This window comes from Eptatretus burgeri, chromosome 2 (assembly GCF_056783735.1).
Source record: "Eptatretus burgeri isolate ZD-2024b chromosome 2, Ebu_testis_v1, whole genome shotgun sequence".
NCBI lineage: Eukaryota > Metazoa > Chordata > Myxini > Myxiniformes > Myxinidae > Eptatretus > Eptatretus burgeri.
Genome location: NC_140962.1, coordinates 131,705,382 through 131,720,381, shown reverse-complemented (window position 1 = coordinate 131,720,381; position 15,000 = coordinate 131,705,382). Strand labels below are relative to the sequence as shown.

The 15,000-nt window shown below is 41.1% G+C and overlaps 1 protein-coding gene across 2 annotated transcripts in view; it reads left to right on the top strand.

Annotated features, from left to right (window-relative positions):
* LOC147033159 (retinol dehydrogenase 14-like) overlaps window positions 1–15,000 on the top strand; it is a 43,778-nt gene that overhangs the window by 1,316 nt on the left and 27,462 nt on the right. For both annotated transcript variants that reach the window (XM_085871269.1, XM_085871268.1), the window contains exon 2: window positions 8,834–9,013. In XM_085871269.1, coding sequence (XP_085727395.1) covers window positions 8,834–9,013 — 180 coding nt within the window. The remainder of the gene's footprint in view (window positions 1–8,833; window positions 9,014–15,000) is intronic.

The following is a 15,000-nucleotide window of genomic DNA, read 5'->3' as shown; positions in this document are numbered from 1 at the left end:
AACATCCAACGCTCTTGAAGACTTTGTCACCTCGGTGGCATCTCCAAGGAGGAGCTAATAGACAGCTGGCCTTTCACTGCTTGTCTGTTTGTCGTTCATTGCTCCAAGGTGCGTTCTTGTGAGAGTTAGCAAAGTTGTCAGGCTGAGTAGGATTTGGTTTTTAGTGTTCCCATCTGAACCCTTGCCTTATGATGTGGGAATCCCAGGTTCAAATCCGATATGCAATATGTTTTCACTATTGTCTGCTAATGTCCTTGTAATTCACATTAAAGTACACTGTTGTCTCCTCGATTTGTCCTTGCATGTGATTTATGTGCAACCTCCTAAATGAACCTTTTAAAAAACCAAAAACTCTATTTTACTCTATATGCCTGGTGGTGGTGTAATGGTTGGGGTGGTGGGCTTGGGATTCTTGGATCCTGAGTTCAAATCCCACTCAGCTGTTGAATTAATAACCAGGTGAGCTTGGATCTGCCTGTCATCCTTTTGAGGTCGGCAAAATGAGTGCCAGCTTGCTGGTATCCTGTGGTGGAGTTGTGACCTGTCCAGGATTGTGCACAATTGCCAAGGAGACAGCTAAGGTAGCACCACGGCTCTGCACAGATAGGGCCGGATTACGATTTTGTAGCCCCCTGGGCTACAGATACTGTGAGGCCCCCAGTGATAATTAACAAAAGCACGCAAATCGAATTTCGGATTCTTGAAATCAGTTTATTCAACTTCTACAACATAATTTCAACATTAGACCCGCGTAGATGGGTGCAAGTGTAACACAACAAAAAGAGAAGAGATATTGTGATATTTTCAACACTAAAATAAGTTTTTGAAATATTAAATTTATTTGACAAGGCTAAACAAAATTAAAATTCAAACATTTGCTTTGCGTAATTTCTTGGTAACAAATTTCTCCAAAACATCAGTAAATCGTAAATTTTTGAGAACATCGTTTTCAATTGTCATGACAGCTCATCTGCCAAGTCGTTCTTGCGTCATTGTTGACCTGAGTACATTCTTTATATGGTTCAGCCTGGAGAAACTTCTCTCTCCAGTCGAATTAGTTATCATTAAACACACGTAAATCCGTAGTGCTATTTCAACATTAGGGAATGAAGAAGTTAATCCATTTTTTTTTAGCACAAGGGTGTAGATATCAGAAGCTTGCGGTGTTTCATGCTTGTCCCTGAATTCATCAAATTTCCCAACAAAGTTTTTAAAGTGAACAATTTCTGGTACAAATTCAGGCTCGATGTCATCTGAGTAAATCTTCTGAAACTTGGCTGCTGTTGTTGAAATGTCTTCATCGTTCATTGTTGGAAATTCGACCAGGAAACCAAACAATGAATGAACATTTTATATGCTTCAATGCGATGAGAAAGAGCTGAGCATAACTTATCTATGATGGGTAGATATGTTTCCACCTTAAACTTCTGGCTTCCTCGCAAAGCACCATCTTCATCATTACCATCATTGATTTGTTTTCTTCTCCTATGCTCTTGTTTTTGTTCGTCGTGGTATTCCGTATTTTCTACTTTGTTTTTTGCTTTATTTTCAAACACTTCAAACTGATTCCGCAGTGACATCAAAAACCCCAGTAGTGATGTAAGAAGTTTAATAGCTTATTGAAGCTCCAGTGTTTCATGTTGAAATGATTTACTGACTTGATTGAACCTCTCTAGTATGACAGCCCAGAAGTTTGCCAAGAGAACTGTTCCAGTTTTGAAAGCTGCTTGAGTATAGCGTTTGCCTCATAACGTGTGTCAACCTTCTGATTTACATTTTAACTTCAAAGCTTCTTGAAAATAGATGTACCCTTTAGACAAGACTTTTGTGGTATCTGATGCTCTTTTAAGTACCAATGTAGATTCACTTCCACTTTCAGCTTTAAGGCCCGAAGCGAGTATGAGATGGTCTCATTGTAATCAGGATTGCCGGTGCCAACGAGTTGGAATAATTGGCAAGAAAAAAAATTCCAGTATATCATACAGTATATTAATTGAGCCCTTTTTAAAGAGATAATTCAGCATACTTATACTTTCATTCTGCATTTACAAATGAAATAACTTTTCACAGTAAATTAATTTCACTTAATCTCTGGAGGCCCTCAGCTGGCGGAGGCCTCTGGGCTGCAGCCCATAAAGCCCATGCCTTAATCCGGCACTGTGCACAGAGTATGGTCCCAATGGACGGATGGATTCTACTCGATGAGAGCATTGGTGCTGCTGACGCAGTTTCTTTGCAAGAGAATTAATTATATTGGGTGGATTGCCATTGCCTTACCTGCATTTTTTGCCCCTGCTCTAACATTTTAAATGCTGAGCATCAAGCAAGGAGGCAGCAAGCACCATGTTCGTTTTATGTCTCTGCAGATGAAGTCACCGGAGGAATTATGTTTTCAGGTCGTCCTTCCGTGCATGCGTATGTCCGTCCATGCTAATTTTCTCTGTTTTCTCTGCAACCGCTTATCCGATTGACACAAAATTTTCACCATAGGTGCAACTACTCATGTAAAATGTTTGAATGATAATTATGACGTCATCGGTCATGTGGTGTGGCAGCCATTTTGAAAAAATTGAAACGTGGCACATGTGAAGTACTCCCCATGAGAAATAAGTGATTTTTTTTTTGATGTTATAGTGACTTTGTTATGATGTCATAATTGCATGCGTCGAATGCTTTATCCGTTCAGCATGAAAATTTTTGAGGGTCATCGAGGGTTAAATTGTGTGTGTATGTGTGGTGGGGGGGGGGGATAGGGTGACGTCATTGGTCATGTGGTTCGGCAGCCAATTTTTATAACACAAAAACGTTCAAAAATCTCCAAAATGGCTGAACAGATCGAGGTAAAACTTTACAGATATGGTCGCCAATCTATGAGGAACAAAAAGTTGTCCACCTTTGACGTCATAGGTCACATGTTTTGGCAACTATAATTTTTTGAAGAATAAAAGTTTTAAAATCTTCTCCAGAATGGCTTGACAGATCGAGGGAAAACATCACCCAAATGTTCACCAAGCCTTGGGGATACCAGGGTGTTCATAAATAATTAATAGGTCACATGGTCTGGCAGCCATGTTGGATTGAATGAAAATCCTTTTTTAAAAGTCATTCTTTTAAACCGCTTCATCAATTGCTATGAAATGTCACATTTATGATGTAGTAGTCATGGGGAATATATGTTTTAAATTTCAGCCTGATTGGATGCATGGTCTGTCAGCCAGAATTATTTAATATTTTGCATCTGGGTTCGGGAATGTAAATCAAACTTGGTAAAAGTATTATAATGATGTAATAATGTGGGCGGATGCATATTTGGTGACACCGCGACGTCGAATAATGCCGTTCTAGTTTATAAATTCTTTGGTGTGACTTGGTCGAGGTTTGAACCATCGATGTCCCAGAATGAGAGCGCACGCTTCGACCCTTATGAGTCTGGTCCATGAGCCATAAATAATGTTAAAACTAGGATGGCACTCGGTAGAGCACATACCCCTGCCAGGCTGAACAGCTTACATTTTGTATCCAGTAGGCTGGATCTGGATTTAGACCTGAAACAAGTCAAGTCGAATTGAATTGTTCTTGTCACCTAACCAGATTCTTCCAAATCCTTCCACCACTTTTTGAGACATCTTGCTCACAAACAGACAAACAAACAAGCAGGGGTGAATACATAACCTCCGTCCACCTTCGGTGGCAGAAGTAAAAAAATATACAATGAAAACATGCATCGCCACACTAGAATCCAGTCATATGGTCAGGTCAGGTATGGGAGCATGTGCCAGAACAGCGCGTCGCTGCATCCACTTTCCGCCGGTACTCCAGGGGCCTCCGTCTGGCCATCCCCCAGGCAGATGCCAGGCCCATCCCCATCTCCTTGAGATGATGGTCAACCTGCTGCAACCACGAGGAATGTGGTCGGCCCACTGGCCTCCTCCACTCATGAGACTCCCTCGCTGAGAGAATCTGGTGAGCAGGATCAGCATCAGGAAAACGAGCCACATGTCCATACAGCCGCAACTGACGATCACGGACTATGCAGGTAACAAATCTCATCCGAGTTTCTCTCAGCAACCGCTCGTTGGACACAAAATCTGACCAGCGATAGCCAAGGATTCTCCGAAGAGACCTGGTACCAAAGGAATTAAGTCTCCGTCTCAGATCCTTGGTCAGAGTCCAAGTCTCGCATCCATAGAGCAAGACTGGAAGTACCAAGGACCCGAAGACTCGGACTCGGAAGTCATATGGTTACACAACTTTTCAAAATACATTTCACTCAATGCACACTCATGGGCTGGAATCATTTGGTAACGTTGCACTTTGAAGGATAGAACACATCAAAACATGTATTGTGGAACTGGGTCACACGAGTTGTGGTCGTGAATCTTGCCAAGTTGCACCAAGACTGAGAAGGCACAAATTGAAATGCAATGAAGAAGTTTTGAAGCCTGTGAATTTTTTTTTTTTATCCATCAAATTGTCCCTCGATCTTCACTGCAATGGTGACCTTGAAGCTTTGCCTCACATCATCAATGTTGCAAAGGTTCTGGCCATTAGGGGGTGCCTGCCATTCATCCACCATGCTAAGGGATTCATTGCACAGTTTACGAAGGTTTTTAGCAGATGGGAAGTAAGATTTCCAGAGTAAAATGTACTTACTTCCAGCTGTAGCTGCAACCTGCATCAAAACGCCAGAAGTACATTTTAACTGTAAAAATATAGACTATATACAGTATATATATATATATATATATATATATATATATATATATATATATATATATATATATATATATATATATATATATATATATATATATATACATACATGTGCATTCGACTGGAATCAGCAGGGCAAGTGTACACCGGATTCTCAAAACAGCGAAGTGGAAATCTTATGTGCTGAGACTGTTACATGAAATGATTGAAGACGATGCGGATCGCAGAGCTGAGTTTTGTGAAAGGTTTCAAGGGGAGGTGGACGAGGATGCACGGTTTGTGGACACAATTGTTCGATCGGATGAGGCAATATTCAAGCTCCATGATACAGTGAACCGACATTGTATGTATTGGTCTTCTCAAAATCCGACCATTCATGTAAAGATCGCAGCTGTCCCAGCTGATACATTGGTGAATGTTTGTCATTCAGTTGTTCAACGCTGTCACCAGTGTCTCGAAGCTGACAGGGGTCAATTTGAACATCTGCCCTAGTTCACCATGTGGCACAAACTCTTCGTTCTGCACACACCAAATATCGACCTTTTCTGCGAGGTGTAATGGATAGTTTTGCTTTCCTAAAATATGTATACATCTTTTTGAGACACCCTTTAAATTGTGTAAACATATTTTTGAGACAATATATGGATACATATGTATATGTATATATATATATATATATATATATATATATATATATATATATATATATATATATATATATATATATATATATATATATATATATATATACTAGTAAAGGTGCAGGGCGTCACTGGCAACATATGGTAAAAGACAGATAGCATGAATGTATTTTAAACAATATATTATATCATTTTTATCCATTGATTATCATTCCGGTTTTCCCCTTCGACTGTCCTGCAGTAACTCCACTTCGATGACATTACCACGTAGTTTAGTGACTACACAACGTGTACCATTCGTGAGTTCCGGAGGATCCATAGAGCGCATTAAAATTACAGGGCACCCTACTTTAAAGTGATCCAAAAGGCCGGATCAGTTTCGTCTCCATATTCATATGTTGTAGAATTTAGCTGATTCTGAAACTGTTAACAGCATGTCGATCGGATGGTTCTGTGATTTTCTACGGTTGTAAACAGAAGTATGACTTAAGCCTGTACGCCACTATGCGGAGACCCGAGGACCTAATATTTCACAACAAACTAAAAACACAAAATTTGAAGATATTTTAAATAAACAATTTATTACAATATCAATTAAATATCATTTTTATCCATCGATAATATTAATTGTTCTGTACAGCTATAGTTGTTCTCCTGGGATCTGCGCATACATCCACAATCTATGTTCTAATGAAGTGCAGTAGGAATAATAAAAAGTCGGATGAAGATGAACTGTTTAACTACCATAATCATCAAAACGAATTTTGAGGGGCCTCTTAAGGAAGACAATAATATCATTACTATACATGTCAAAGCTTGTTTCATTTCATGCAGTAACAAAAATCTGATGGTGGAACAAAAAAAGGGGGCGTGCCGAAATATTTATATATATATATATATATATATATATATATATATATATATATATATATATATATATACATATACCGGGCGTAGTGGCGTGCACCTGTAATCTGGCTACTCGGAGGGTTGGGTTGGAGGATCGCTTGAGGACGAGCGCTCTGCGCTGGGCCGCGCTATGAGAGGGTGTAGGGCAGCCCAGAATCATGGCGAAACCCAATCGTTATCCCTGTGTCGTAAGAGGCGACCAGGATTGCGTCAGGAAGGGCATCCGGCGTAAAACTTATGCCAAATCAGAATGCGGATCATAATGGATGATCCGCTGTGGCGACCCCTAACGGGAGCAGCCGAAAGACGAACAACAACATATATGGGAGGGGGAGAGAGAGAGGAGGGAGAGAGGGAAGAGGAGGAAAGGGAGGGGAGAGGAGGGAAGGGAGGAGAGGATGGAAGGGAGGGGAGAGAGGAGAGGATGGAAGGGAGGGGAGAGAGGAGATGATGGGAGGGAGGGGGAGAGAGGAGGGAAGGGGAGGAGGGAGGGGAGGGGCGAGAGGAGGGAAGGGAGGGAGGGAGTGAGGAGGTGAGGAAGGAGAGAGAGAGAATGGAAGGGGAGGGAGGGAAGGGGAGGGAGGAGAGAGAGAGGAGGGGAAAATAGAGAGAAAAATGAGGGAGGGAAGAATGGGGAGGGGTTGAGGGCAGAGGACGGAGGGAAGGGAGAGGGGAGGAGAAACTAGTAAGGGGGAAAGAACAAGGAAGTGGAGGGGGAGGTGGGGAGAACGATGCCTCACCAAACGTTGCTATACACTGTGGGAGGGTGGGGTGGGGTGCTAGGAGTGCATGAGAGAGACAGACAGAGTGAGGGGTTGGCAGGGGTGGGGGAGAAGGAGAAAAAAAGAGAAAGGTGAGGGGTGGAGGTAGCATTAGCAAAGAGAATGATACAGTATGTTATGCTTAATGACTGAACACACAAAATAAAAACTCATGTTAGAACAACTGTACATACAACAACACAACAGAATTTGTAAAGTAATCTGCCGAAACATCTGCAAAACTTTGATATCCCAGTTCCAGAAAATTTGTGGGAACATGAACTAAAAGCATTCACTGAAAACATTGAAGTACCGCTTACACACAACCTAATGATCCCATCGAGCATAAACATCGAAAACAAATCATTGCAACAAGATATACTTAGGTACAAAAACAGAGAAGAAGGCATTACTAATGGAGGTGCTAATACCAGTGATTTTTGATTAAACAATGCAGAAATCAAGAAAATGGTCAAGCACCAAGACCTCAAGAATGAAGTGAAAAGATCCTGGAAGCTGAAGAATGCCAAATTTGGTCCAGTGATAGTTGGAGCTACAAGAATAATGAGGAAGAAAGTCACAGAGATATAAAAAACGCTCCCTTGAAATATTACGACAAAAGAAGTGCAGTTGGAAGTTGTCCGGGGCTCAGTGAGAATCCTGAAGACCGCCCTTGGCACAAAGCTTTGAGAACAAAAAACTTCACAGCGTGGTCCATGAATCGTGACCCCTTACTGAAATGAAGGTAGATGCTTTGAACCCACCCTGGGAGGACTCCATTCCACATTCTGAAACCTGCATATGTAGACACCAATCAACGACAAACACACACACACGCACACACACGCACACACACACACACACACACACACACACACACACACACACACACACACACACACACACACACACACGGATGCTTCTGCTTTCACCAATAGATGCAGAAATCGAGTGTAATTTATGTTGTGGCCACGGAACCAAACATAAAATATATATTTATTACAGCATTCACATCCCATACAACTCCAACTCCAACGCCTGACCCCCTTCTTCTCTCCCTTCCTCCCAAACATGATTAATAGTAAATATAATCATTTTGCACTTACCCTGTGCATCAAAAAGCTCCAGATACGACCTTCCCATCAGTGTTGAGAAGCCTGAATGTTTGGTTAGTGCACACCCATCTACGTGCTTTCATAGCACACATTATCGGTAGTTTGTTTCACAGCACACAATAGGGACTGCAACACATCAACTTTTTGGACAAGTTGATCAGGAATTTCTCCAACTGTTGCATTGTCCAGAGGCACACCCCATTCTCACAGATACACTTACAAATACTTTTGGCTTCTTCAAGTTTTTTTGTTAGTCGTTTCATTCGACAATCTTTATCTAAGAGGCATGGCTCGTGTCCAGGCCGCCCAAATTTACTTCGTTATGAGGGGTTTCTGCACATGCATGCCAAGCAATCTGGGGCGGATTACATCATTTCGAAAGTCGCTTATTCAACAGGAGTTCTGACGGTTTTTTGCCTGAAGCTTCTTTGTACCACACCTTCGGTTTTAGGTGCTCATCTTTCCTGAAACAAAGGAAAAGTTTAGAGAAGAGAAACAAACTTGATCCCTTAGCAGGCATATCAGTAAACAGAGACAGAACCTTTGGGATGATCGTAAATAAATAAATAAATAAATAAAGTTTATTTTTCATCTCAATGTTTTGTGCTGTTAGATTGCAAAGAAACGTCACCAGGCTGTGAAAATCAATGTTATAATTACAGACTATTTATTCTTCGTTGTTTTTGTTTTCCAGAATGCACATGGAGCTCCATTGGCCTGGTGCTGTGCCTTGGCTTCGGCCTCTTTTGGCTGCTTAAAGGTGCCCGGTTGATCAGTGGTGCAGGGTGGCTGATCAAAAACCAGTCCGAGGCCTGGGAGGGAACATCTCTGGACCTGTCGAGCAGTACTGCTATTGTAACTGGAGCAAATTCAGGTATAAAACTCCAGTACACTGCTGCGTGACTGTGTTAAGTACGATTCTTTAAATTTTAAACAATAAGTCAAGATTCTACGGCTTTGTTTTAAATATATTTCATAGATTTTGTCTAGTTTTCGAAATATTCATCACAAAAGTCTTTTTTTTTTTTTTTTTTTTTTTTACAATTTGAAGAATGTTTAGTGGAGTGGAGAAGCCAAAGTGGAAAAAAAAAATACTGTGATTTTATTGAACTGTGTGATTCGCTCACCTCCACTCATCCGTTTCTCTTTTCTCCCACCTGTGGAACCATCTTCCTCAGTCTCATCAATCTCATTGTTCCTTCCAGGACTCAAAAGATGGTAGTTCTCCATCATATCAGGTCACTTCCCCCCATCCACAACCATGACCTTATATACCCCCATTAACTCTCCCCAAGCCCACCTCTTTCATGGTTTCCCATTCTTCCTTCCACTTCTGTGATTGAGAGTTTGTGGCTGTATCCATCTTGTTCACCTCCTATGTCCTCCCCTTGCTATCATTCTTATTTCTCCCTCTATTTTGTCCCTCAACCCTGTTGTCGGTGCATCCCAAACCCCCATCTCTCTCGACTGTTCTTGTCGTTCTGTTACGTCCTGATCTGTTCTGGGGTCAAGCTTCTCCACGAGGCTCAACATTGTGTACAAAAAAGGCCTCTTTCGGAAAAATATTTTCCACTCATAATGCTTTGATTTACATGAACAGAGAACACATATTTACCTCCGCCACTGAAGGTGAAGGAGGTTGTGTTTTCTCCCCCTCTCTGTCTGTCTGTTTGCTTGTCTGTGTGCAGGATATCTCAAAAAGTTGCAGACGGATTTGGACAAAACTTAGTGGACATGTTGGGTGTGTAACAAGGAAGAATTTATTTGATTTTGGTGAAGATCCGAATCCGGATCTGGATATGAGAATTATTTAATTTTTTCAACTAATTCTTCACCATTGAGAGATAGGCCCAAAAACGATATATAGCATTATATTTCAAAAATGTATTGAGCCCGATATGTTCTCATTGATCACACATTACATGGCGGAGTTATGCACTCGACCGAGTGCCCTTCTTATTGTTTATGTATTTCTCAGTGATGGCAGGATACCTTAGATGTAGGTCAGCGTACTTGCCTCTGAGCTGTCGATCCTGGGATTGAATGTTGACATCAATGTGTGTGATATCCATCAGGACGTTAAACCGGAGGACCTGTCTGCCAGCAATGGTCGTTGGTGGACAATAATGATACCACACGGTCTTTCACAAAGAGTGGGCAACTTATTACCAACACTGTGAACAAATTACAAATCCTACCTCTCCGGACTCTCTGTCTGTCTGTGTCTGTGTCTCTGTCTCTGTCTGTCTCTCTTTCTCTCTCTGTGTGTCTCTGTCTGTCTGTCTCTGTCTCTCTCTGTCTGTGTCTCTGTCTGTCTGTCTCTCTGTCTCTCTCTGTCTCTGTCTCTGTGTCTCTCTCTCTGTCTCTGTCTCTGTGTCTCTCTCTCTCTCTCTCTCTCTCTCTCTCTCTCTCTCTCTCTCGCCCTCCCTCTCTCTCCCCCTCCCTCTCTCTCTCTCTCTCTCTCTCTCTCTCTCTCTCTCTCTCTCTCTCTCTCTCTCTCTCTCTCTCTCTCTCTCTCTCTCTCTCTCTCTCTCTCTCTCTCTCTCTCTCTCTCTCTCTCTCTCTCTCTCTCTCTCTCTCTCTCTCTCTCTCTCTCTCTCTCTCTCTCTCTCTCTCTCTCTCTCTCTCTCTCTCTCTCTCTCTCTCTCTCTCTCTCTCTCTCTCTCTCTCTCTCTCTCTCTCTCTCTCTCTCTCTCTCTCTCTCTCTCTCTCTCTCTCTCTCTCTCTCTCTCTCTCTCTCTCTCTCTCTCTCTCTCTCTCTCTCTCTCTCTCTCTCTCTCTCTCTCTCTCTCTCTCTCTCTCTCTCTCTCTCTCTCTCTCTCTCTCTCTCTCTGTCTCTCTCTCTCTCTCTCTCTCTCTCTCTCTCTCTCTCTCTCTCTCTCTCTCTCTCTCTCATTCGCTCCTGCCAAAGTGGTCTAATGCAAGGATTACACTGGGTGTTTATCTTTACCTTTCCAGCAGCAATTTAGGTTGGAATTTTTAATTTGTTGAGGGTGTCGGCAATAAGCCAAAACTCACTGCGATCTTTACCGTCCACCAACAAATGCTCGAAGACAGGACACCCAGCTTAACGTTCACATGCTCACCTGTAGGACTCTGCATTTTGTGTTGCAATGGCCTGCCTGCGAAGCACCAACCAAATAAATGAATGGAGGTATCTTTCAAGGTGATAATCCAGGTGGCCGAGGGTGCCTGGTCAGAAATTGAACCCAGACTCGACAGTTTGATATCACGTGCACTTCCTCCAGGTCATCCAGTTGGACGGTCGAGGTCAAGAATGATATTTTATTTTCAAATCATTGTACTTTTGATCTGGGATTTTTTTTTTCACTCTATTTGGCAAATCAATATCTGTGGACAACACTGTAACAGCAAAACATGTAACCAAGATTGAGAGGAGTAAAGGGAATGGAGTCCATGGGAAAGGGAAGAGAAATGTTTGGGGGGGGGGTTGGGGGGTTGGGGTTAAACAATTTCTCTATTTTCCCATAATTAATACATAGATATCCTTTTAAGATATCGTTGAGTTTGTATCAGCATAATTGTGGGAAAGTAGATCCAGAAGCATGGGAAAATTCTAACATGTGCAAATGGTATGCTTCTATATCTAAATCAGGAAAATATGTACTGAGCTGTTAAAACTGCCTCTGATCATACATACAGCTGTCAAGCCACTCGGTGGTACTTTAGTCTAATTCTCTAAAATGAGCAGGTAAGTTTCTTTTCGCTTCGTCCTTTGGTTGCAGCACCTACCTTTGCGTTTGTATCATTTCTGGGCACGTAGCTATACTGGAGATACATTCAGGCAAGAATTTATCCTTTTGCCAGTGTACCAACATATAATGGCCTATTGTTTTCTAATAGGGTTTTTAACACCTTCCAGGAAATGCCAGCAGACAGGACAGTGAGCTTAAGGTCCCCTCCAAAGGGCAAAATACCTTTTCGATGACTGCGAAGCACCATGATTACAGCTTGTTAACATCGTTGGGTTGCGAAGGAAACCAAAACTGGACCACTCAATACATGAACCCTGAGCCATCCTTTCAGGCCAGGTTTTTCTATGCAGGAATGTTAATTGTGTGAATCTTTTTGGTTTTTTTTTGCCCAAAGCTGAGAAAGCAAGAGCACAGCAAGACAAGACAGAGCATTTAACAATGCAGGGACTTGCTGGGGTATTTGTCCTGGCGACCCCTTTCAGACATCGAGGCGCTATATTAGAATAGGCCGCCAGGGGCGTTATATTATAGCGGATCTGCTGGTGGACACACACACATTTATATATACATGTACATGCTCTGTCTCTCTGTCTCTCTGTCTCTCTGTCTCTCTCTCTCTCTCTCTCTCTCTCTCTCTCTCTCTCTCTCTCTCTCTCTCTCTCTCTCTCTCTCTCTCTCTCTCTCTCTCTCTCCCTCTCTCCCTCTCTCCCTCTCTCTCCCTATCCATGAGGAACAGAGTCACACATATGATGTCATTGGTCACATAGTTTGGCAGCCATATTGGATTTACCTGAAAACCAATAAAAAAACTACACCACTCAAAAGAAGTCCTGGTGAGGGTTTGCAATCTCTGATTGCTCTTTTCCTTGTTTTTCTTGCTATTCTCTGCTTCATCAAGTCGTGCCGAGTTCATTTATCATTTAACGTATATTTAAAGATCCCTGATATGGTGATGCATCGCCTCATACCGTTTTCTCATTGATTACAAATATTACAAATCTCTTACAAATATGTCGTCCCTTCTTTTTGCTGGATTTGAAAATCTCCGACTATTTATGGTTTCCAAACCTGAAAAAAACAATGCCCCTTTGTTATCTTTCCAAGGGTGATAATCCAGGTGGTCAAGGGTGTCGAACTTACTCTACACTTTTAACCCCTGTCTGTCTGTCTGCTTGTTATGTGTGAAAATCGAAGATTTTTCAAGTGTATTGGTTGGTTGCGGGCATTATTCTGTTTCTTTGATACTTGGCAAAATCGAACATTTTTCAAGTCCTTTGGTCAGATGATTTTGTTATTCCGTCTGTCTGTTTGTCTGTCAATCGCCTGTACGTCACAATTCCAAACCGATCGTCATGATACTTCACCAAGTTGTGGAGGTCGTCCCAACTGAGAAGCCTATTGATTTTGCAGTCAAGGTCATCTTGAGGTCAAATTTCTAAAATCGTCATTTTTCATCTGATTGACTTGAAATTTGAACAATATTTGCAAAGTCCGTCAATGAATTGGAAAACTACCTATTTTTAAGGTCAAAGGTCAACTCAAGGTCAAACTTCTAAAATCATCAATTTTTATCTCAAAAATCGTCAATTTACATCCAATGAACTTGAGCTTTGATTACGATTGTCAATTTCAATCTTCATGAAATGGACCATTTGATGTATCCATGGCAACCTTTGGAGAGGGGTGATGAATTTTGCAAGTATCGTCATTTTTCATTTGTTTGTCTATTTTTTAAAATGTTTATCGCCGATAGGTCACAATTTCAAACCGATCTGCACGAAACTTTACCACATGGTGGAGTTTGTCAAAAGCAAGAAGCCTATTGTTGTTGAGGTCAAAAGGTCAACTGAAGCCAAAGGTCACCAAATTTGTTAAATTTTGAAATCCTCAATTTTCATCCTATTGACAAGAGATTTGAACAGGGTTTTTTTTTCAAAATTGGCTTACAGAATTCAACCACCAATTATTTTTGAGGTCAACATAGAACAAAGGTCAACGTAGGCATAAGGTCAACAATTTTGACTGGTATTTCTAAAATCCTCAATTTTCATCGGATTGACTTGAAATTTGAAGAGGATTTATATTTCATGTCACTGAATTCAACAAGCCAATTATTTTTGAGGTCAATGTGGACCAAAAGGTCAACATAGTCCCAAGGTCAACAACTAAGGTAGTATTTCTAAAATCCTCAATTTTAATTCGATTGACTTGCAATTTGAAGAGGATTTATACTTCAAATCACTGAATTCAACCAGCCAATTGTTTTTGAGGTCAACATTGACCAAAAGGTCAATTCGGCCAAAGGTCAACAACTTAGGTGGCATTTCTAAAATCCTCAATTTTCATCCAATTGACTTGAAATTTGAAGAGAATTTGCCTATCAAGTTACTGAATGCAACCCCAATTCTTTTTGAGGTCAACATAAGCCAAAAGGTCAACATAAGCCAAATGTCAACATCGGCCGAATTTCTAAAATTGTCCCTTTTCATTTGATTGACTTGAAATTGGAAGAGGAGTTGCATATTTAGTCGTTGAATTTAACCACCAATTATTTTTAAGGTCATGTGTTTTTTGGATTTTCCAAGTATTGTGCTCTGCATGACATCTTTCTCGTTTGTGTGTCTGTATGTCAATCACCTTCAGGTCACAATTTTGAATCGATATTCACAAAATATCACCTTGTGATAGAGTTCATCATAAGCATGAAGCTTATTGTTTTTGAGGTCAAAAGGTCAACAAGGGCAAAGGTCAACAAATTTGTCAGATTTCTAAAATGCTCCATTTTCATCTGATTGACTTGAAATTTGAAGAGGATTTATATTTCATGTCACTAAATTCAACCAGCCAATTATTTCTGAGGTCAACATCGACCAAAAGGTCAATTCGGCCAAAGGTCAACAACTTAGGTGGCATTTCTAAATTCCTCATTTTTCATCCATTTGACTAGAAATTTTAACAGGATTTGCATTTCAGGTCACAATTCAATTACCAATGATTTTTTGAGGTCAACATAGACCAAAAGGTCAACATAGGCCAAAGGTCAACAACTTATGTGGGATTTCTAAAATCTTCAATTTCCATCCCATTGACTTGAAATGTGAAGAGGATTTACATATCAGGTCAATGAATTCAACCACCAATTATT